This window comes from Schistocerca serialis, chromosome 2 (assembly GCF_023864345.2).
Source record: "Schistocerca serialis cubense isolate TAMUIC-IGC-003099 chromosome 2, iqSchSeri2.2, whole genome shotgun sequence".
Lineage (NCBI taxonomy): Eukaryota > Metazoa > Arthropoda > Insecta > Orthoptera > Acrididae > Schistocerca > Schistocerca serialis.
The window spans coordinates 688,873,169-688,898,011 of record NC_064639.1 but is presented as its reverse complement, the minus strand read 5'-3'; the positions used below and the strand labels follow the sequence as shown (position 1 = coordinate 688,898,011).

The 24,843-nt window shown below is 37.6% G+C and overlaps 1 protein-coding gene across 3 annotated transcripts in view; it reads left to right on the top strand.

Annotated features, from left to right (window-relative positions):
- Nucleotides 1-673: 673 nt before the first annotated feature.
- The window catches only part of LOC126457818 (dolichyl-diphosphooligosaccharide--protein glycosyltransferase subunit STT3A), a 109,464-nt gene continuing 85,294 nt past the window's right edge, over nucleotides 674-24,843 (top strand). For 2 of the 3 annotated variants that reach the window (XM_050094436.1, XM_050094439.1), the window contains exons 1-5: nucleotides 679-802; nucleotides 10,161-10,271; nucleotides 10,778-10,890; nucleotides 14,776-14,943; nucleotides 18,846-19,006. In XM_050094436.1, coding sequence (XP_049950393.1) covers nucleotides 10,794-10,890; nucleotides 14,776-14,943; nucleotides 18,846-19,006 — 426 coding nt within the window. In that variant the 5' untranslated portion in view covers nucleotides 679-802; nucleotides 10,161-10,271; nucleotides 10,778-10,793. Of the gene's footprint in view, nucleotides 803-10,160; nucleotides 10,272-10,777; nucleotides 10,891-14,775; nucleotides 14,944-18,845; nucleotides 19,007-24,843 lie in introns of all 3 variants that reach the window. The other variant, XM_050094437.1, reaches the window with a different exon arrangement.

Here is a 24,843-nt window from a genome sequence, read left to right as displayed (position 1 = left end):
GTATTGGAAACATCATCAAATCCAGATGAGCTTTTATTTTTGAGAGAATGTATAATCTTCTTAATTTCAGCGGGATAAGTTGGTAATACATTCATTTGGGAAGGCCATTCACTTAGACAATAAATGGGAAACGTGGGAGTCCATATTTTATTGAAAGTCATTTGCTTTATGTAATCTAGGAACAACCGTTTGGCATCTGTTTGTCAAATACGACCCAAGTAGTGCTATTTCTGTTTTAATTATTCCACATCTTTCCAAGTTTCTCAATTACAATGCTATGTGAGACAGTGTCAAAGACCTTCATTTTATTAGTGTATAATTTTCTATTCTATATAACTCAGAAGAAAATATGTATTCTCATAGCTATATAAAAAATTGATCGAACTTTTAACAGTGTTTTAAGGCCATACATTGTTGGTTGTAATGTTGCTGTCTCAAATGAACGGAGTGGCATCATCACGTTCGTGTATTCGATGCATACTTTTTTGAGTTCCATACCCAACACTTGTTTTACAATTTTTTAAATATTCTTTAATAATAGCACCTGCTGCATATCGCTTTCATCTTCACTGAATGCCTAAAAATCGAATGCCCAAATGTGTAGGTTTCTGAATGTCATATTATCGATTCTAAACAAACCTACTTTGTGTTGAATATCTTTGAAATATTGTTGTTTCTCTTTCTGGGCAAGTTGATAAACGCTGCCAACTGCTGATGTGGTGAAACGTGTGCAAGTACTTAATTTTTCCATGAGTTGAAGTACGCATTCCTTGAAGTGCAATTACTGGTGCCGCGAGCTATCGTAAGTGTTGTGATGATTAGTATTAGTATAAAGCGATGAAAGGTGTTAGAAAAGTTAAATATATCTACGTGTTAGGTGGATGTGCATGTGTTCCGACTACCGGCTTGCCAATTGCCTTGTATGTTGTAAGTACGTGTCGTACCGGCTTGTTGTAATGGGTTAATTTCATGGTTGTACAGGCGTTTTGTAATTCTGCAAGCTACCTGCTGTGGGGAATTCCAATTTGATTATATGCGTGTGTTTGTACATTGTTTGCAGCTTTCCACTTACACAGCATTTCTTCTTGAAATTCGAACATCTGGCTAGAGAAATCGGTGATTACTAGCCCAGGGTTGGAATATAATTCTGAAATATAGCGTGTACGGTGCAGGAATATTGCACGTTACCAGAAAAACATCACTACATACTAGAAGGGAAGAGAGTGGGAGGTGGAATGAGATACCCCTCAAAGTTTTGGAGAAACAAAGTATCAATTCATGTCTACATTTTTGGTTGTGCACCACGGTGACGATGTCAGAGGCTGATTGTATGGCCTTATGGGTTTTTGGTTTGGTACCAACATCAGGAGTTGTATACCTGGTTGATCTGACTATACATTGTTAGACAAAAATTCACTTAGTTATGGTGTTTTGGGAACACTGTTTTTGTGTCTCTTGTTGGTTGGTTATTGCATTGATTACAAGAAGCTCATTCAGGGTGAATTGTTGACCCATTATATACATGCTGTCTTTAGTCACGCTTACTGAGTACTCAGTCTTACTATACTTCTTTTGAGCTGAAATATATATCAAACTACATTATATCATGTCTCTCTTACGCTTCATAAAAGTAATGGGAGATTTCTCAGTATGTTTATTTATTGGAATTTCTTATAACTTTGTGGTGCACTGACAGACATAGTTTGCAAACGACAGCGGGGCAATGAAAGATTTTTTTTTTTTTTTTTTTAACGTTAAGTATCTGCTTTAAACGACTTAATTTTGCGCCAGTGTATTTGTAATGACCATTCCTATGGTGTTTTGCTGGAAATCAAACATTTGTACTGAATCAAAGTGTTAAACTCCTTGCAACAGAAATGCTACAAAGGGAAAGTAAGAGCTCTTCTGTGGTTTGCTTCATACGAAGTGAGGTGAAGCAGTTGTCTAATGAACAATGCCACCCATCATTCTATTCTTCAAGTTGTGATGTCATATGGTATCTGGAATGTTTTTGTTTGTGTGTTTCAATTGTTGATCTCCGTTGTGTGTGTGTGGTGTCCCCCCCCCCCCCCCCCCCCTTACAATGTCACTTGGTGGTTCTTGTTGAAAGTGCATTTTTCAAAAGGCCAATAGTGAATAGGTAGGCCTGCAGTTGGCGCTTCGTTGAGGGGAATGATGTCTTTGTTTTGTATATTATAGATATAGGCTAAATGTTTTTATTATTATTATTTTTTTTAATGAGTCATTTATTCCATCCAGAGGTTATTCACAGTAAGATTTCCTGTCTTAATAGTCTAGTAAAACTCAATAGTTCAAAGCTGAACACTTTAGGCCTATATAAGAATAGGGTAGTTATATTTGTGTCCCCGATAAAAACCCAGTTTCCTCACTTTGATCCCATATTTTCAACTAGTGTTGTGAACTAAACCGCACATGTTAAATTTTTTTAGTGTTAAAATTTAATGTTAAAATTTATATCTGTCCATCTGTTTAACGAAGAGCATAATTCTCAGTGTGGTTGTTAAAGGAGCTTATATGCTTGTGCGCATTGTTTCAGCGTGTTCATTGGTACTTTGTATAGGCCTGCAGATTTTACATTGTTTCGTGTTTCTACAGTATTACCAACTTTGTGATCTGTGGTTGTAAAGGTGTTATAACTGTTGTAATTTCTCTGCAGTACGTGGAAAAATAGTCAAAACTTACAAAATGGGTATTTTATATTAGTTAACACCATTACTTATATGTATGTTCATATGTAATTGCCTGTCCCTGTTTTGTGGTAGTATCCTGTAGCTTCCCCCGTCAGCAGTTAGCACCGTGCTATAAATAATTTGTGCTTGGGATATAAATTTAAGAGTTATTGCTTACTCTCACTCTTCTTAATGAAATTGAGGATTTTTAGGGTCTGAGATGACTACTACTCATTGTGGTGTGCTAGCGAGAACTCAGATGTTCGATGCATTCTGCACAGAGGGTGCATAGTGTACTTTGTGGAATTGCCAAAGTGTTCTCTGCCTTTGTCTCACATCCAATGCTCAATTTCTTGTCTGTATACTGGTGATACTGGTGTTTGGTGATCCTGTGGTGCGTACCATATTGGATACTGTTAATGCTTTGCTGACTCCTTCTTGTAAAGTATTATATTTGCATAAAACCATCATTATCACTTGTTAGAGTGATATGTGTCTTTCTTATAAAACTTCCACAATGAACACTACAGTAGTCAAATATCCTGACCATAGCCTACCTAATATCAAAACACATAGTAAGACGGAATGTTATGCATGCATCCTGAAGTGAATCAACATCAGTTCAGTGACTGAACTGTTGTACAGAATATTTAGTATTCATCAATGACTCAATTGTTGCACATGTGTGGGCTTTGTTGTTTGGCTCATTTTCTTCTTTGTCATGGAAAAGAGAGGAGGATTAAGGTTTAACCTCTTATCATAGAGCTGTCTCATCTGGAATATTTTGTTGAGAAGGAAAGTGAATGAAATGCCTGTCTGACAGTCACACTTTAACTTTTCTGTGGTTTCCTTGATCTGGAATAATGTGTTGCTGCTAAATGGGCCCTTATTATTCCATGAAACACAATTTTCTTTTTTAGATTAATACTCTGTAATAAAATTAGCATTTTATGTAGATATCCACATAGCAGCAGTCAAGCTGTAATTATTGAACCCAGTCACTGATGCAAATTATAATTATATGTTGAATATTTCTTTCAGATTTCCATTTACATTGCTTCAGCACACACCGAATTGCCCAGCAATCTGCTGCAAAATCTCAGCTTCAATATCACTCAATTGTACAATCATATACAAGCTTCTTATCTCTATCTCTTTTTTACACAATGCAGATTGTGATAACACTTTTATATACCATTATTGCACATCCTGCTGCAGTAGTACAACATACCGAACCAAAAACAATGTATCTTGGAGTTACCTTTAATGTGGTTAATCATTGCAACTATAGATTTTTCTTAATTCACAAATATTAATAATGATGACTGCCAAATATGGCATGTTAGCTTTTAAGGGGTGATATCGAGATGACAGCTGCTAGGTAGGGTGAAAGAAGCAAATCACAGTGGGCACAAGGGACACGAGTCAGCCAATCACCGCTAACAAAGGACATATGATCTGGTCAGCCAATCACAAATTGACTTCTTTGTTGGATCAGCATGTAAATCAATATACATACAGCATGGAAACTAGTAAAGCTGTACCTTCATATATAATTTTGGTTGCAGAAACTGTTTTCTCTGGGGATGTGATTAACCTGGGAGCTAAGACCACAGTTTAAATTGCTGTAGGTGAAATAATGACATTTCTATTCTTGGTCGTGAGAAATGTTTGGCCAGTTTTTTCCAAATATGTTGCTGTTCACAAAATCACGATTTCTGGCGGTGTGATCAGGTTCGGAAGTAATGGCACAGGTTAAATTGTTATGAGTGAAGCGGTGACATATACCTTTCTCACTGTCGCAAATATTTGTATGTTTTTTTCTGAATATATCATGCTTTCTGAGATTGTGGCAAGGCAGGCACCAAAGAGAACAGCTTCAGTTGTCACAAAAAATCTGGTTTTGGTGACTGATTGAGCTGCAGCCTAGCAAAGTGTAGGATACATTGGGAAGGTAACAGTTTTGTTGTGAATTGATGAAAGTAACAGATTTGAATGTTTGTGGAGACAGATTGGCCGGTAGATTAGAGTGCACTAGTGAAATTTATAATATTGCTTGTAACATGTATTTGGCAATTTTTTCCCTGAGTATGTCAAGATTTCCTAGAATGTGGTTGACTGTGAGCCAAGAACACTGCTTAAATTGCCCCAGCTGAATATTTGTGATGACCAATATTATAATATTGTTTCTTATAAATATTTGGTCTTTTTTCCCAGAATATATTGTGATTGCTGGGCGTGTGTATAGACAAAACCCTTTGAGCACAGCCTAAATGGCTGTGCGTGAAATGAGCGGCAATGATATTTGGGAAATACGGAAGCGTCCGGTCCCGCCCGTGTGCTTTGACCCATGATGTCACAAATATGGAAACGACCATAAACCACGTTTCCAATATGGCGCATATGAAGTCGTTATATACACATTATGAGGACGAAAATACAGCGAAAAACAAACACACACACACACGTTCCACAAAAAGCCTAACGACACTAACGGGACATGCGCGGGAAATAGGGGGTTTTTGGGTGGGGACAAACTAAATATAAACAAATTTAGACACCCACCCCCATACAAACCACGCAAAATGACAAAAAAAACCAACATCACAAAACTCCCCAAATACCACTAAACACAATATCATCTGGAATCCGACACTTCCCTTGACCTACATAACTCAACAGCAGCTTCCGATCCCATTAATTGGGATCAAACACTTCCCTTGACCTATATAGCTCAGCAGCAGCTCCTGATCCCATAAATTAGGACCTAACACTTCCCTTGACCTATATAGCTCAAAAACATCTCCCGATACGAATACCAACATTCACAGCCACACATTGGGTTCGAACACTTCCCTTTACCTGTTATCCTTACGACATCTCCACATACAGCCGTCCATGGACTGAGATGCTGGAACTTTAAGTAAGCCTCATTTCTTCACGACATACTGAACACTTCACGACTTCATCCAAAAATCCGAATAGTTAAAGAAATTTTATTAGAGGCAACGCACTGTCCCCCATCGTAGCCGACAACCAAAAAATGTTGACCCTGTCGGTCATATCCATACCTACCTTAGACATAAAAAAAGCAATTTACCAAAATTCACACACGACGCCACACTCGCAAACTAAACCCAAAACATCACCTAACACACCACCAGAGAGCACCACTGATTGCATCAAAACAACACCTACAAACACACCACTCTCACAAACTAAATCCCGCACTGTCGTGATGTCACACACCACAACAGCCTTACGTCGCGGGTCAAAGCCGACAGGTGGGATCGGACGCTTCCGTCGACCCGATATTTCTGTTGTTGCTTGTCACAAATATTTGGCTCTTTTTAACTTCTGCCATCCTGTTATTCCCAGTTGCTTGTAATAATCATGTGTCCTGTGTTCTGATTGACGAACAGAAACAAATTGAGTCTGCAAATACTGTTTAAGTGCCTTAAAAGCTAACATGCCATATTGGGTGGATTTTGTATTTATATTTGTGTATTATATAAATATGCTGTTTCAGTGATACATCACCTTTAATGTATCTCCAAAACACATTGTTTGTAGTAAGGTTTGTTGGGCTACAGTGGTGGGAAGACTGATAATGGTATATGAAACAATACACAGAATGCATTTATATTTTATGAGTAAGACCTAGAATAAATGCAAACACTTGATTGAAATGGGAGTAGAACACAGTAGAAGTTGAAAAGGCAGCTTTGAGAGATGAAATAGCGAATGTAGCCTAGAAGATCAAATGTGTAAAGAGACAAGATCTAGTAGAAATTCTTGGATAAAACAAGGGATATTGAATTCAACTGATGAAAGGAGGAAATATGAAAATGCAGTGGACAGTACATATGTCTAAAACATGAAATTAACTGAAACATTGACAGAAAAGAGAAGCTGTATGAATATCAAAATCTCAGCTGACAAGCCAGTCCTGAATGAAGACTGAAAGGTGAAACGAATATTGGGCCAGTTTAAAGCACAAGCATCACAGGCGACTGCTTGTGGCGCCAGGTTGAGAGGGGTATCAGAGGCGCCACTACTGTAAAATTTCTATGCGGGGGGGGGGGGGGGGGGGGAGGGGATCATTTGCAGTGGTCGCGTGGGCACCAATCTGAGAAGTGTGCCAGCACCACTCGTGTGCAAGATTTGTACACAGCGTGTATCGCAATTAATAGTGAAACCCAGTATGAGTGAAAATGTATGAAATAATAGGAGGGAGATGGCAGGGGTGTCAGATAAGTTGCTTGTGCAGACAAATGTTTTTGAATTGGAATTGAATGTATACTGAAGAGCCAAAGAAACTGGTACACCTGCCTAATATTGTGTAGAGCCCTCGCGAACATGCAAAAGTGCCGATGTAGCATGGACTCAACTAGTGTCTGAAGTAGTGCTGCAGGGAAATGACACCGCGAATCCTGCAGGGCTGTCCATAAATTCGTAAGAGAACAAGGGGGTGGAGATCTCTTCTGAACAGCATGTTGCAAAGCATCACAGATATGCTCAATAATGTTCATATCCGGGATAATTTTGTAGCCAGTGGAAGTGTTCAAATGCACAAGAGAGTGCCTATGTAGCAATTCTGGACACGTGGTGTGTCGCATTGACGTGCTGGAATTTCCCAAGTCCATCGGAATGAATAATGGACATGAATGGATGCAGGTGATCAGACAAGATGCTTACGTACGTGTCACCTGTCAGACATATCAGATGTCCCATATCACTCCAACTGCGCAAGCCCCCCACAATTACAGAGCTGCCTCCAGCTTGAACTGTTTTCCGCTGATATGCAGGGTCAATGGATTCGTGAGGTTGTCTCCATACCCACACACGTCCATCTGCTTTATACAATTTGAAATGAGACTCGACCGACCAGGAAATAAGTTTCCAGTCATCAGCATTCACTGTCGTCGTTGAAAGACCCAGGCGAGGCATAAAGCTTTGAGTCATGCAGTCATCAAGGCTACATGAGCGGGCCTTCGGCTCCAAAAGCCCAAATCAATGATGTTGTGTTGAATGGTTTGCATGAGACACTTGTTGATGGCTCAGCTTTGAAATCTGCAGCAATTTTTGGAAGGGCTGCACATCTGTCATATTGAACGATACTCTTCAGTCGTCATTGGTCCCATTATTGCAGGGTCTTTTTGTGCCCGCTGCGACGTCGGAGATTTGATGTTTTACTGGATTCTTGATATTCATGGTAGACTCGTGAAATGGTTGTATGGGAAAATCCCCACTTCATCGCTACCTTGGAGACGCTGTGTCCCATAGCTCGTGTGCCGACTGTAACACCACGTTCAAATGATTTAGGTCTCGATAACCTGCCATAGCGGCAGTAACCGATATAACAACTGCACCAGACATTTTTTGTAATATATGGGGGTTGCTGGCTGCAGTGCCGTATTCTGCCTGTTTACATGTCTCTGTATTTGAATACACATGCCTATACCAGTTTCCTTGGCACTTCAGCGTACATATGGACTATACAAAGGAAAGAAACTTAGCAACGCTATGGCAAGAGAAAATAGATGAAGAAATGCGATAGTGCAGTAAGCGTTTGACAGAACATTGAAACACCTAAGCCAAAACAAGGCAGCTGTCTAAATGAAATTCTCTCTTGTGAATCTTGGGAGAGCAAGATATATGAGAAAATACTCACACATTCAAGAAAAGCGTATTAATTCCAGTTTCAAAGGAGACAGATGTGAGTATGTCCAAACTATCAATTTAAGAATTCATTGTTGCTAAATGCTGACAAATTATTTATAGAAAAATGGAGAGATTGGTAGAAGGCAACCAAGGGGAGATCCGTTTGGGTTCCATTGAAGTACTGGAACACACGAGGCGATACTGACCCTCCGACTTATCTTCGATGTTAAATTGAAGAAAGGCAAACTACGTTAATAGTATTTGTGGATTTAAAGCTTTGGACACTGTTGGCTAGAATATACTCTCAAATTCTGAAGGTATAAAATACAGGAAGTGAAATGTTATATAAAACTTGTTCAAGAACCGGACTGCAGTTTTAAGAGTTGAAGGACATAAGAGGGGAAACAGTATTTGAGAAGGGAGGGTTGTAACCTTCTCCAAATGTCATCCAGTGTGCACTTTGAGCAAGCTGTGAAGGAAGCCAAGGAGAAATTCAGAAAGGAAATTAAAGTTCAGGAAGAGGAAAAGAGATTTTTGTTTTTGCCAATGACTTGATAATTCTACAACAGATGGCAAAGGATATGAGAGATCCACTAATCCAATTGTGTAGTGTCTTGTGAAGAGGTTTTTAGATGAACGATTGAGGCCAAATTAATGTAAGTGATGCCAAGATAATTAGATTAGGAAACAAGACACTGAAAATAGTATGAGTTTTGGTGTTCGGGTAGCAGAACAATTGCTGACGTAGAAAGGATATAAAATTCAGATTGCCAATAGCAGAAAAGCATTTCTGGAGAAAAAAAAATTGTTGAGCAAAAAATGGTTAACATTAACACATTCCATTCACATAACAGTGACTGCTGTGTTCTACAAAAATCTGTTAACTTTTTTGGCTTCTTAGTGTGGTCCTGCTTATAACATGAAGAAAAAAAGTAGATTAATGTTTGTTTCAGAAAGACTAATTGGTTTCGAAACCACCATTCTCAATTTCAGAACCACATTCTTCAAGCAGCACCGGAATTTTTACGTCTGTCAGATTGTATTCCATTTTATGACAAACTTTTGCAATCAAGATGACTACAGAAGCACACTGTTATCAACAAATGTGTGTGAACTGATGACACCTGTAATATGTTTTTCAAGTTTGGTATCACTTTATGGAAACAGGAACATCCATCTAACAGCTCTCAGAAGCACTGAAAGACAGAAGTCTTCTAGCCATCACTGCCCAGAGTGTCTTCGAGCACTGGCATGTTAGGGAAATCACAACATGCTCTTCAGTGCTTAAAATTGGACGGGTAGACTGGATGATTAAATGAAGTGGTTCTGAATCAAATCAGTGAGAAATTAATTCGTGTAAAATCACATCTTCAAGAATCAATAAATTGTCAGTTTGGTAATGGAGGAAAGTGGCAGTGAATTTTGGAGGGAGACCAAGATTTGAGTATAACAAGTGAGTTCATGTGGATGTAGATTTTGGCAGTTATGCAGAGATGACGAGACTCTCACAGGACTGACTAGTGTAGAGCTGCAGCAAACCAGTCTTTAGATTGAAATCTGCAGCAGTGGCAGCAAGAATGGCAACCACCACAGACATAATTGCAAAGTGTCAACACAAATTATATATTATTGGCAAGAGTCATTGCCCCCACCCAAAAAAAAAAATCATTCCATAAATTAACATTGAAGCAAAATAAACAATGTTCTATTCTCTCTCTGTTCACTTTCAAACATTTGTTCACAGACAGACAAAAGTATTTGTAAATTAGCTCATGTTGATTGCTCTTTGTTTCTTTTTCCTTATAGGACAGTATGTGATGACTGCACATGCTGAAACATGTCACAATAAGGAGAAACAAACACATCATATATTTCTGTGTGAGACAAAGGTCTATCACAAATAAACCATCTGCGCTGGTTAGTACAGTTTCTGTAAGAGGTACCTATTGTACTCCTAAATAGTTGGAAATTTTTCTTCTTGTCCTTAATAATAATAATAAAGTAACCATTTAAAAAATATTAGATACACAATAGTGCCTGTGAACATAATGTTCACAGAAAAGGAACTAGAAGTTGGATACAACACAGGGTATGTTTGTTTTGTGAACAACCAGTTTGATGTAGAAGGGTGTAATGTTATCAGTCAAGTTACAGATAATCAGTGTAACTAAAGAGGCTGCTCAGATCTACTCACAAATATGCTGGGAAATTTTCAACCATCAAAGTGGAAGATTTTGTAATATGTTAGGTGTTACAAAAGCTTTAGAAGCACGAATTTGTTTGCAAATCAATTGGTCTCCTGTTGATTCATCCCACATTGGTAGAATTATTTGTGTTGAATTTTTTGCTGTGAAATGCTTCAGTTTTCAGACATGTGTCCACAAGTAGCAGTTATAATGACATTAATGTGTTCCTTTTTACAGGTCACCTTATAGCACAATGGGACTACTTGTCAAGTCTCGTGCTTTTCGTATGTCTACGGATAAGCAGGAGACATTGTTGAAGCTGAGTATTTTATCTCTAGCAGCCATTCTATGTAAGTTTTAACAGTATACTCACATTAGTTTTGTTTTGATTTTTTAATTTTGCATTTTTGTGGAAACTTTGCAATGAATTCATGTTTGTTTTTCATGTTTAAAAGAGCTTCATGTCTGTTTGGAAAATTTAGAGCGATCTGAAAAGATAAACTTCCTGTGCCTGTGTGAGCACAACATAACCACAGGGTTAGATAAGTTATGTATGAAAGATTACACTATTGCAGCTTACTCATGAAGAAATAACATGGGGAAAAGAGTTGCTGCATACATTTAAGACAGAAGTGCAGTTCAAAAACACTGAGACTATTAGATTTGTAATGATCAGCACAAAGACGTGTGCACTTGTGAATTAATGCTGAAGATCCCCACTGGGAAATTTTGAACTATTTATGAGGAATGTGGATTCCTTACTGTGCTGTCCATTGTAGAGCAGGAAGCAGTTAATAGTTTGGTCACTTCTGTGTATTTGCTGAAGGATACTGATAACAAAAATGATCTGGAAACCTTATTTGGGCCCTAAAATTTGATCTCAGTAATTAACTTTCCATCATGGGTGGATAAAGACAGTAGGGCCCTAATCAATAATATTTTCTTTGATGAAGCTCAAAGCAAGAAAATAACTGTTTACTTAATAGCAAATATTGTCTCTGATAATGATGCAAAGTTAGCATAAACAACATAGCACCTTCCTATGTGGATAGTCCTCACTGGAAATCAGTTAGAATAATTAATGACTCCAGGACAGATGTTTTTTTAAGAATAATGTACGGGCAATAACATGGGATGTAATTTATAATGAACCAAATACTGCCATTAAATTCAATCTATTCCATGATAAATTCATATCATTATTTGAAAGGACACTAAATCGCCATGTAAAAAAGCATGGATCGCTAGAGGGGTTAAAGTATTATGTGAAAGGAAAAGGGAAATGTATCTCTTGGCAAGAACAAGTAGGTATCCTTCAGTAGTTGCACACTGCTCAAAACTGCTAAGAAAGGTTATTTTTTAAAAATCAATAAACTTGCACCTAATGTCAGAAATCAGTACTTCTGACAACTGACTTAAGGGCACATGGAATATATTGAAACGAGAGCTAGGACAGCCAGCCACAGAATAGGACAACATCACTATTGAACTGAATGGAAGGGCTATAAATGATAGTCACAAGTAGCAAATGTGTTTAAGAATCATTTCTTAAATTTAGTCAAAAGCGTAGGCACAAACAGTTCAAGAACAAAAACACAGCAGTATGTTGAAAATGTAACTTAAATTCAGTCACATGAATGTGTCTCCCAGCTTCTTCTTCTGCTATTAAAAAAAATATACATTCTCTCAAAAATGAAAGCTCATCTGGTTTTGATGGTGTTTGCAATAGAACACTAAAAATTTGTTCTCAGGTAGTAAGCCCAGTATTATCAGAAACATGTAATGCATCACTAAATCAAGGCATTTTTCCAGAGAGACTGAAATATTCAGTTGTTAAACCCCTCTTTAGGAAGGGCGAGAAGAGAGATGTCAGTAACTACCAACCTATTTCAATGCTGACATAATTTTCCAACATTTTTGAGATGATGTATTCTAGAACAGCACTCCACCTTGGCAACGGTAATATCCCCCATAGTTTGGATTTCAGAAGAGATGTACTAAGAATGCCATTTGTATGTTCATTCACCAAATTTTACGAGCATTAACTAATAAAATAGGTTGATATTTTCTGCAACGTATCGAACACATTTTACTGTGTGAATCATAATATTCTCCTAGATAAATTGAGGTTTTATGAAGGTAATTGTATAGCCAGCAAATTGATAATGCCATATCTAACCAAAAGAATGGAGAAAGTTGTACTTGGTAATTCAAGCAATATAGTCCAAGGACATAATTCAGACGGAAGAAATAAGGTCCACTGCTGTTCCTCGTATGTAAACAATCTTCGATATAGTAAACAACAAGCAAAATTAGTTCTTTTTGCAGATGACACTAGTATTGTGATCAATCCAAGCATACGTATAGAAACAGAAGAACTGGTAAACAGAGTTCTTAAAAGTATCATTGACTGGTTTTCTGTGAATATTCTCACCCTCAGTTTTAAGAAGACATGGTGTATTCAGTTCTGCACATCTAGAAGTATTACAGCAGTGATAAGTGTAGCACATAATGATGGAATAATAAATATGGTGGAAACTTCAAAAATTCTCAGGGGTCTATATTGATGAGTATTTAACTTGGAGTTATTAAAACCTCTTAGTACAGTGACATTTGCACTTAGAATCGTTGCAAATCTTGGAGAGGTACAAATCAGTAAGTTGACATATTTAGCATATTTTCATTCAACAATAATGGAATAATGTTCAGGGTAACTCATCTTTAAGGAAGAAAGTGTTCATTGTTCAAAAATATGCCGTAAGAATAATGTGTGGTGCTCACCCATCATCTTGTACACATCTGTTTAAGGTTGGGCATTCTGACTACTGCTACACAGTATATTTATTTCCTCGCAAAGTTTGTTGTAAATAATCCACTACAGTTCAAAAGGAACAATGAGGAACTTAACTACAATATCAGAAGGGGAAATGACATTAATTACTCCATATTAAGGTTGTCTTTAGCATAAAAAGGAATACACAATGCTGCAACAAAAATTTTTGGTAATTTTCCAAAGTAATATTAACTCATTTTTCTTAAAAAGAGAGAGAGGGAGAGAGAGAGAGAGAGAGAAAGAGAAAACTTGGAAATGTTCAGAATGTAACCGTATGTACAAATTAATTTGCAATGTGAATCTCAAATGACTTGTTCCACGTTTTTAAGATCTACCGTGCAAAATGGTTCACGCAACATGTAACTAACCAAGCCTTTCACAAGGTGTGTATCTACACATGATCAACTTCCAAAGATTAAAAGTTTTAAATTGTTTCACGTAACTGTCATTTGTTGACATTTTAATTTGGAGGACTGTTAGGGCAGTACCCTAACAAACACAGTAGCGGTTGTATTCTGTCTGGAAATTCCTGAAGCTGATGAAACAGTGCACTAATATATCTATTCCTGCTATGTGCTATGTAGTTAAAAGAGGTAAAGCATGTTCTCATTTTGTTTGCTTTGGTGGTGTTTTGTTGTTGACCAGGGATCAAAGTTAAAACTGTTGATTTCTAAATATTTAGCATAAGAAATAGCTTCTGGTTCATCAGCTTTCACTACTTTTGATAAAAAGCAGTGGTCAAGATAGTGCAGTAGGCATGAAAATGTCTGAAAACTGTGTCGGTGCTAATGGAGCTGTTACGGTGTAATCTCACTTTTACTGCTGTTTGAAATGCAGATTGTGTCAATAAGAGAGCTGTTTGTTTTCTTTGTTTATCATGTTCCACTATGTCACCATTTAAACCAAATATAAGGGAACACACAAAGAACTTTTATAAGGACTTTAATTTTGGTTCTTTTGGACAGTAGTAGACTGTGCCTCAGCACTGACTTTAATCCTGTTCTCTCTCTCTCTCTCTCTCTCTCTCTCTCTCTCTCTCTCTCTCTCTCACACACACACACACACACACACACACACACACACGTCATCCACACTCAGCTGATACATTGTTACAGAAAGATTCTACTTTGTATGTAGAAAGAAAACCTACTCAATTAGTCTGCTAAACCTGCTCCTTTGGGTTTAAAAAGTAAATATTTGTAGCGAACATGGATGACATTCCACACAGTATACTCTTTTAGCACAGTATGTGGCCTTGTAATATGTTTGTAAATTTTAAGTTTATCTAATCTACACAAATGATAGAACATGAAGGCACAATATCACAATATATATGCTAATTTACAGCATCAAAATTTTAAGGTATTGTTCTGTAAAATTGTAATAATTCTTTTTTTTACAGCATTTGCAACTAGATTGTTCTCAGTATTGAGGTTTGAAAGTGTCATACATGAGTTTGATCCATATTTCAACTACAGAACAACAAAATATTTAGCTGAGGAAGGCTTTTACAAGTTTCACAATTGGTTTGATGATCGAGCATGGTATCCTCTGGGGAGGATAATTGGAGGTAAGCAATATTAGCCCCTCCGGGCCAACCATTATGGATATTTACTTTTCAGAGGCAATACTGTTTGTGATAGCCTTTATCCTTCTTTTCCAAATCTACAATCTGCTTCAAATCTAGAATAATATCTTGCTGAATTCGTAAATTTCGTTGTGCCCTGCTATTAGGTCTGTCAGTGTTGTATGTTTCTCAAGATGTCAAGTGAAAATTGCCTTGTGAGTTTACAACTAATTGTAAAACTTTATAGTTTTTGTAATAAAATTGGAACCATTAAGGGTAGATTTTACAAACATTTTACTTGAGTTCAGTTTCGACCTTAGTTCAAGAAACTGAACTGTGATCACGACTAAGTGCTGTTGCGTAACACTAAACTTTGACACACTGAAAAAGAATGATCAATTTTGATCTAAATTGGCACAAAACATGCTTTGCAACTGCACTATAATCAGCTATTGATACAATTACCACACTTTGACTGCAGCTATTACCTATGCATTGTAAATACAAAGCAACAAAATGGCCTGAAAATAAGTTGCTGTTGACTTTAATTCATAGAACGCACAGACAAATTGTGACTGGAAATGTTTGAAAATTCAGTATGACAATATTAATAAAAGAACCAAGAAAGCATCCACAAATGGCAGGGTGTAATTTTAAGATGCACTTCACACTTGCTGTATTTCATCCCTATGTAATTAATGTACTGTGTAAACTGGGGCAAAAACAGTATCAGTCTTCCATGGTTGTGAAATGCATAAAACTGGAAGTGGTAATTTCATCATGCTTATTGTTATGGAAAATGGGCAGAAGCTAATTACAGGCCTGAAGCCACAATTTATTGTTATTTCCAATGCTATGATGACAATCCGGATGTTATATGTGGTGGTTTGTGTGCATTTTATATGCACAGATAAATTTTTTGAATCAATTTGCTGTGTAAAAGGAATTCATGATATTATTTTTTTATATTCTTGTTCATTTCTTGTTTTTAATGTGGATGCAAATAAACACTGAATGTTGCAGTTCATTCAGAACACCAGTAAATGAGTAGATGAATTTTTCATTTGTGTAACCTTATTGCCCATAGTTGCCTTTGAATTCCTGAAGTTATTTTTGTTCTGTTGTCGCAACTGCAAGAAAATGTGTGTCTTTTCATCAGATGCATTTCGCGTTATTGAGGTAAAGCATCATGAGTGGTCTGTAATTAAAGATATTTGCAATTTGATTTTTTTTCTTTTTTTTGTGTTAAAAGTACTCTCAGAAATGAGTAGAAGACAGTAACTTCAAATTAAAATATTGTTCTCATTGATGACAGTGGAAATGAAGACAATAGGAAAGAGCGTTTTCATTGAGTTGGAAAGAATGATAGTGTAACGCAACTGACAGTAATACGACACATATTTTGAATTAAAAATAACTGAAACTCTAATTACAGGCAGATGCACAACACACAAACTTTCGCTCTGCTATAGAACATACAATATCAAAACTGTGTCCCAGAATCAAAAAGAACAAAAAGTGTTCTCCCAGTGCAACATCAAAGCTGCAATAGTAGATTACAGTGCATAGAGAATGAACTTAAAATAAAAACACGGTGGTGCTTGGGAAACATGAAATGAGAATAACAACACTGAAAGTGTATGGAGAAATGAAAGAACTGGAACTGAAAGAGAGAAAAAAAAAATTGTGCTGTTCAAGCCTTGAGTTTTGAAAGAAGTGTTCCATTTATTATAGCTGCTGTTGAACTTCTTGTACTTAACTTTTCACTGCAAATATTTTTGACACTGCTGCTAAGTGTCTATAAAATGTTGTGAACTAAACATATTAATTAGGAGCTCGCACGGAAAGATATAGGTGTTCATTTTTTCCACGCGCTGTACAAGATTGGAATAATAGAGAATTAATGTGAAGGTGGTTCAATGTACCCTCTGCCAGACAATTAAATGTGATTTGCAGAGTATTGATATAGATGAATCACCTCCAAGAATTGTTATGAGATAAGTTATTATCTGCCCTCACTACTCACATAGCTGATAATTTCTTAACCCAACCTTACAGATCAAATAAACAAATAATAGAGTTTCAGTAGTGTGAAAGTTGTGTATTCAGATATATACATAACATTGTTTGTTTTAATAACAACTTCTTTATTGTTTTTTGACTTGTAGTTGTACGAAACAAAAGCATTGTTTAGTAGTGCCACTGATAATTGCAGCTGGACTAGACACAATCCATGAAATTTTCCCAAAGTTGACCCTACTTAATGGCAATATATTCTTAGACTTGTGTGTAACATTGAGCATGATGAGTAATATTAGTTGAGCATGGTGAGTAATATAAGTGAAACACTAAGATTTAATTCACTCAAATGTTATGTATTACAGATGGGACGTAACCTACGTTTACTATAATGACAATATTCTTGAGCATTGAATTTGTTGCTTTACAGAACAAATACTCCATAACCATGACTTCTCCCAGTTGGTACTCCACACGTTCATGGTGGATGTGTATTGACGCATTGGACAATAGATTTTTTTATATAAAACTATTTGTAGGAAGGTTTTGGGTGATAATACTTTCGGTATCAACCAGATCAGTGGTTTCTCTCATGGTTGGCTTTCATCGCACAAGACGTAAATTTTCAGTAACTTCCTGCAAATATCGGTAAAGGATACTTTCTTATACATGTTTATATTCCTTTAAGTTGGATAACATGCCATAGGTGAAGAAAGACCGCCACTCATTAACTTATAGAAGTTGTTTTGTTATTGGCTTTTGGTGATGAAGTAAAGGCTTCTCAGTCTAGTAATGTAAGAGAGAGAATTAATTGGAAGAATCAAATCTGTCTGTGGCTTATTTAGTTTTAAAACTACTGATGAAAATACAGACATTCCTAAGAATTTTATCTGACTAACAACATATTTGAATATGAGACTGTTTAGGAGAAATTCAGATTTCTTCAAATTTTCCCAATGAGGCACATGTTGGAAACTTCCAGCAACAAAAGTTTTTTACATAAAATTTGGAAATTTTATGCATATAATTATTAAAGGTGAGTAATTTTGTGCTCTCTCAGTATGAAATTGTTCCATCCATTTCGGTATTGATTATGCGGCCAATTTTTAATTATTTCTGCCATTCCATATTTCTCAGTCATTTTGGTAATCAACAGAGAGCTTCTACTCTTTTGTGGAATAAACGCTGTATTACTTTTGAATACATTGTATGAGTGAACAGTAATCAATGTGTTACAAATATGTGATTTACCACCAGGAGGAGGTTCTTGCTCATTGGTCTGAAGATGACCACAGTAGTGGTCAAAACCAGTCACCGTAATAAATAAATTGTGACCAAGACTGTTTTTGATAGTTAAAGAAAAATGTTGTATTGCTTGTATGTGCCAGTTCTTTCCTTAAAAAACTAATTTTTCTTCTGAAAGTATTTGACATATATTGAACAGCTACATCACACTGTATGCATGTGAAGTCTAATTTCCTCCTCATCTTACTCAACTGCCTTATTGTGGGAAGATTTAAATAGTAGACTCGCCTTTGTTACGCCATCCAGATGCTGTTTTGAGGTGTTTTATCAAATCTTTAAAGTGATTGCCATTGTAATTCCTTTGAAAATGACTTGGCAAATTTCCCTTGCATCCTTGTATTTCTAAGCTTGTGCACTGTCTCTAATGACCTCGTTGGTGGTGGCATGTTAAAACCTATCTTTGCCTTTTGTAAATGTAAGATGATGAAAGAGGTATTTCTTCACAATAGATTTCTTTATGTTGGTAATTAGTCTTATCAACCCTTCAGCATAGTAATGACATTGTGTTAAAGTATAGTGTAAAAAAAAAGTTGAAAATATCCTGGTACTTACAGATGAATTCTGTTTTCATTCTGCCATAGGAACCATATATCCTGGGCTGATGGTGACTTCTGCTGTCCTGTACCACTTAGCTCAGCTAATAAATGTCACCATTGACATAAGGAATGTTTGTGTGTTTCTTGCACCATTCTTCTCAAGTCTTACTACAATAGTCACTTACCTGCTTACAAAGGAACTTAGGGTAAGTAATGCTTGATCTCATGGTTTTTCTAATTAGCAGTGCTGATTTTTTTTCCCCATAAGGAAGTTACTCATTGACTAAACAAAAATTAGCTCAGGTGTCACATATCTGTGTTGTTTGTTCCTTTGGCCTCTCAAATTACATCAAACAATACATATTTGGGACACTTTGTGAGGATCAGTTCCTGTGTTTAAAGAGCTATAGCCTAAGAATAACAGCAAAGTTACTCTGTTAGCAGTTCGTCAGTTCACGTTTGTTGTAGATTCATTAGAGTGAGTGAGTGAGTGAGTGTGTGAGTGTGTGTGTGTGTGTGTGTGTGTGTGTGTGTGTGTGTGTGTGTGTGTGAAAGGGGAGGGGGGGGGGGGGGTTCAGACAAGACATCAGACTGGGAATTAATGTATATTGACAGTTGGGTGATATAGTGATTTTATTACACAACTAATACTATAAAAATGACCTTCAGGTGCAAGTACATGACACATGTGGAGAGCTGAAATGTAGAAATCAATGGAAACTATATGTACCTGCAACCTAAGTTAGTAGTTTGTTTCACCTCCATAATGTAGTTAACTTTTTGGCAGTTGCTCAGAATGTTTCCATGTGCTACACAGTGTTGTTACGCACTATGTTAATCTTGTTTTCTCTAATCATTATAAGCATTGGAAAATACGAGAGATTGAATAGAGCATTAAGAACTTAAGCTATATCCTTAAGATATGCAATAACCTAAAATATTACAGTTCGCTTACACTTATATTATTATAAAGTAACTGTGGCAGTTAATTGCAAATATATGTATTGATAAATTCACATTAATTGCTTTGTTGTGTGTCATGGCCATTGCACCCTAGGCGCAAAGTAGTATCATCTACTTTATAATGTGATAAAAGCTGTCTGTTAAAAAAATTCATGACACACAAAATTTCAATCTGTATCATATTTGTTGATCTATTTCTGTAAACCACTAAATCCTTGTACCTACCTTTCTTTTTGTTTAAATAGAACTGTAAGTATTCTATTAGTTATTAGCAACTTACTACCTGAGATCAGTAATTTAATATGATGGGTAAACAAACCCACTTAAATAAGACTAAAAAATGACAAAACAATAGAAGGTTAAAACGGTGTTATTATGGAAAGACAATAATGAAGGATATCAATGGACTAACAAAGGAGAACAATGGGAATTCTAACACAGTGGATTGGGTGGTATGGTTTTTTGTTTGTTGTTTAAGCTTAGGTAGTGATTTGAACACAGAAGTAAGAAAGCAAGTATTGAAATGCCTGATATAGTGTGTGGCCTGTACGGAGCAGACATGTGGATGTTGAGAAAGTGGGTCAAGAGGAAAACTGAAATTTGTGAAACATGAATATCGCTCAGAATGGAGGTCAGCTGGACTGATAGTCAGCTGTGAGGAGGTGCCGTGGAGAGTTGGAGCAGACAGGATGATGTTGCTAACAGTGAAGCTAAACTGGATAAGACATAATTTGAGATGAGATTGCTTTCTAGTAGAGGCAGTTATAGGTTTTATTCCAAGGAAGAGAGGGAAGAGCATAAGAAGATACTGGATGCTGAATGAAGTTACTAGACTGCAAGGAGGTGAACAAAGAGGAAAGCAGAGGACAGAGCAGTGTTGTCCACTCTGAAGTCTAAACCTGCCACAAGGCATGTAACCAAATAATGATATTGTTTTTATTACTTTTCACCTCTGGAGAGAGAGAGGGGGGGGGGGGGGGTAGTGGCAAAAAATTGTTTACAAATTGACTGTGGCTTCCTTAAGGCCCCCATAAAAAAATCAAACATTTTGTCAAACTTAACTGTGCTTGCCCAATATTTGACCATGTATGGTGCTGTTTGACATGCTTGTCAAGTGTAGAGTGTGTTTGACGTGTTTTTGTCAGAAATTCTGATTAGCGGAAAGTTTGATAAGATGGCGGACATTGTTTGTGTTCAGGATGTATACGACCCGGGAGATCCGGGAAAAACCCGGGAATTTTTTAGAATTCCGGGAATTTTTCGTAGTTTTAGTTTTCAGTTAATTTTTTGTAATTTTGAATGGTAAGAATCGATACTCTAACGAAGGATATTACTGTAACCTGCTACTGCAGAATAATACTGCAACAATAAAACGTGAACGAGAAAAAAAAAACATAAATTGCAAAAGAAATGTGCCATATACAACAACAAAACACAATGCTCATACAAGCGTTTGCCAACAGCAAAATGTGTCAAAGGCTTTAGGAAGACTATGCAAAGCTTCGTAACAACAAATTGATTCCGATGAACATGACTTCACAACTGTTTACATTAGACTCGCTTTAGCAGTTACGAGCAGTCTCTTGTGCATGCGCAGTTGAGTGGCGTATGGGTAGTACCTTCTCCCATTTCTGGCTACAGAAATGTGACTGTTGGCTATGTAACTAGTCACAGCAAGCAGCTACATGCAACTGGGAAACATTTTACTGCTGCGCCCAGGCTGCCAGATTCTCGCATGGGCAGCAGGCCCGGATCTACGAGGGAACGGCTGGGGGGAGAGGAGAAAAAACCTTGTTTCACAAAGTGCCTAGCATCCTGCGCACATTGGTCTATAAATTACTCATATGATTTTGATGCGCATCCCTGTTGGTTTTTGAACACACACTGTAAGTTGATTTCTGAATGAATCATAAGCCGCGCGGGGTGACCGTGCGGTTTCGGGGTGACGTCAGCGCGAAAACGGGGGCGCGGCCCACAAGTAATACTAGGTGGGCTCGCGTCGCTTTCTACTGAGGCCCGAAATGGGGGAGCACTCGCAGCGGATGGTACTGGAACTCCGAATAAGTGCGCTGGCAAGCGCGACAGCGGCACCTCCCATCCGTCGTCAAACTGATGTTGTGCAACCTGCGACGGACTCCCATCGCCCTCTGCACTAGAATTACTGTTATGTTCGCCGGTTTGGGTTGATTGTAGACCACTGGTTGGAGCTTCATACACATCTCTTCTGTATCCCACAGCGGGACGCAAGTTGTACGCCATCCTGAAATATCGAGGACATAATATAGCCTCGCCAACAATTGCCAACGATAATGCAAGCAGAACTCGTATTTACATGTACATTGCCAACGCTTTTTGTCTGCTTCTAACTAACGCGCGGCTCACACATCAAATGAAAACAAAATGGATATCTGTGGTCGGGAGCTATCAAGTGGAATTAAAATACATTCACATAATTGCGGAAGGATACGTTATTAGTTTCAGATTTTATTTTATTTCCACTTTTCTGACAGCTATGCATTAATTGCTTTGTTGAACAATGAAGTTATTTTTGTTGATTTGCTAAAGAAATTTGGTTTTTATTAATCTTTTATGCTGAGGCAGTCAATTATTCGAAACAAAGTGTTTAGTTCCACACTATTGGCTAATTTCAGCTGCTCGCTGCATTTCAAGTGCACGTTTTCATCTTCTAGCACGTATGGCATTATGTCATAATAAAGAATCAAAAATGAGTTAAAACAGTACTCCCGAAACCCACACTGAAAAGCTTAATATCAGGTCGAGGCCTACTTCATTGGGAATCTGGACATACGAATGTGCTCTTTAAGTATGCACTTTAAATCTGTCATTTTAGTATGGTTCACAAAATTCCGATGGTCTTGGAGTATTCTCTGATGTCTTTTTTCTTTTATGACATAATGTAAGATCTTTGTATGTTTTACACGTACGAACATACGGGCTTCCTGCGTCATAGCAGCTGCTAAAGCGCGGTGGCGCCTGTTATCTGGCACTCTCTGACGACTACTGAAACGAACCTATTTCTAACAGGTTGCAGGAAAATATTGCGAATGGTTTGAAAAGCGCTACTTTCAAAGTAAATTTTCTTTTACGCAAGTTGAACTATGTGCGAGAATGTACGATGAATTTCTTAAATCACAGAGTGTTTGATGACGAGCCATTTAGAAGTATTTCAATCCCAGAAGATCAGACATTCATGTCGTTATTATGAGCAAATAGTGCTACGGGAAGCTCTCTCTCCTCTGCGGTAGCCAATGTATTTGTGGGAAAACTCTGAGGACATGTCATTGGACTTGCTTAAAAATTTTACTTGCACATTCCTGTGATATATCTTAAAGTGTAACACGCGCAATGTAACATGCTTAAGTTCTCTTGCAGCTTATTATCCTTAGAGACCAATATTATATATGAAAGCTTTTCTTTTCTTGTAGCAACACTATGTATATTAATTTAAAACATTAACCTTTCCTTTTTGTGTATCTGCGCTACTTAACAGTGGTGTTGCTGTTAGCTGACTACAACAATCGGCTGACAGGATCACGTGATATGAGCTATGACTGGCTTACAAAAGCGCATCGAAATCTCGATTACAATGGTTCGGAAAATAACATGCGGTGTTGGTGGAACTTGAATTTATACTATTGTTATACGAAAATATGCAGCGTACGTGTTGCTGCACATCAAAAATATTTCCAAAAGTTTTCTTCCCTGAGTTTAGTTTTTTAAAGAGCCAGGAAATTCTACACCTGTGTATAAAAACATAACCATTCAAAGGATTGATAAGTTTTCCAGTTACGAGGGAAAATATACTGTGAGTAACATGGAAAAAGTGTTTTCACCCGGGAGAAAGTGTATTTTTAACTGGGAAAAATACGGAAATTTTTTTTCCTTGTCCACATATACACCCTGTGTGTTGATAATTCACCGCACGTTTGATTGTTTTATTACAATTTATCTCACTGTGTCGTTAGTTTCCACCATTGTGGAAACTATGGCCAAGGATAAAATCAAAACAGCACTGACAATTACCAAAATGGTAGAGGTATCGCATTTTTCCATATATTACGCAGGAAGAGGTTACAAACAAAATCAGTTTTACATCTAGCATACAAGTAGTAGTGCAATGAATTAAAAGAAGTTGAAATTCTCTGGTTGTTCCACGGATGATGTAGGCTACAAGTTCCTGTGTTGTGGTACATATTTTAATGAATTGTCATTAGAGGAGCTGGTAGAAGGGAATATTTTTTCACATACATAAGTCTTCTTTTTCAGTGCGAGGGCTAAGTAGCTCTAGACAAATTATTAAATGTTTCACTGTTCATCTGCAGGAAGTTGATGTAATCTTGATGTTCTGAGTGTAACATTTCCGTTAACAGTTTTTCACACTGAGGCTGGACTGTGAGCAACAGCACCTCAGACTTTGGGTGCTTAGGTGGACTAAAAGGCTGTGCAGTGGGAGCAGGGAAGGGGAGGATATATCCCATGTTCCTGTACCCGTTCCAGCATCAAAATTTGTTAGTCACTGTCCTTCACCCCCCAGCAGTACACAACCTTTTATTCCCCCTATTGATCCAGTCTTTATACTTCTCCTTACCCCCCCCCCCCCCCCCCCCCCTCCCAGTCCAACACTCATACTGCACCTAGCTGCAGTACCTTGTCCCCACCACATTCCTGTATGCTTCCACAAGCAGGACGCCATCATCCCCTATCCCCACCCTGCTATCCCTCCCCCTTCTCACCCCGGCCTCTGGAAAAATCTTGTTTTCGTCTCAGTAGATGAAATGGTTTGTTTACTGAGATGCCATGAATCGTTGGTGGCTGTGTGTATCTGAGAACGCGCACCGCTGCCCTACTTCCTCATTCTTATTGCTTCTCTCCTTCCTACCCTCCCCTCGGCTTGCAGGCAGTACTGCCACCACTTCTTGCCGCTAGACTAGCAGCTGCCGAAGAGAGGCAATGAGGCATGAGGAGTGATTTGTTTCGATCTGATTCTCTTAGATTGTTGACGCCGCGGCCGGAGATGGCAGTCATGTGTGCATGAGTTGTGTCTGTGTGGTTGTGTGAA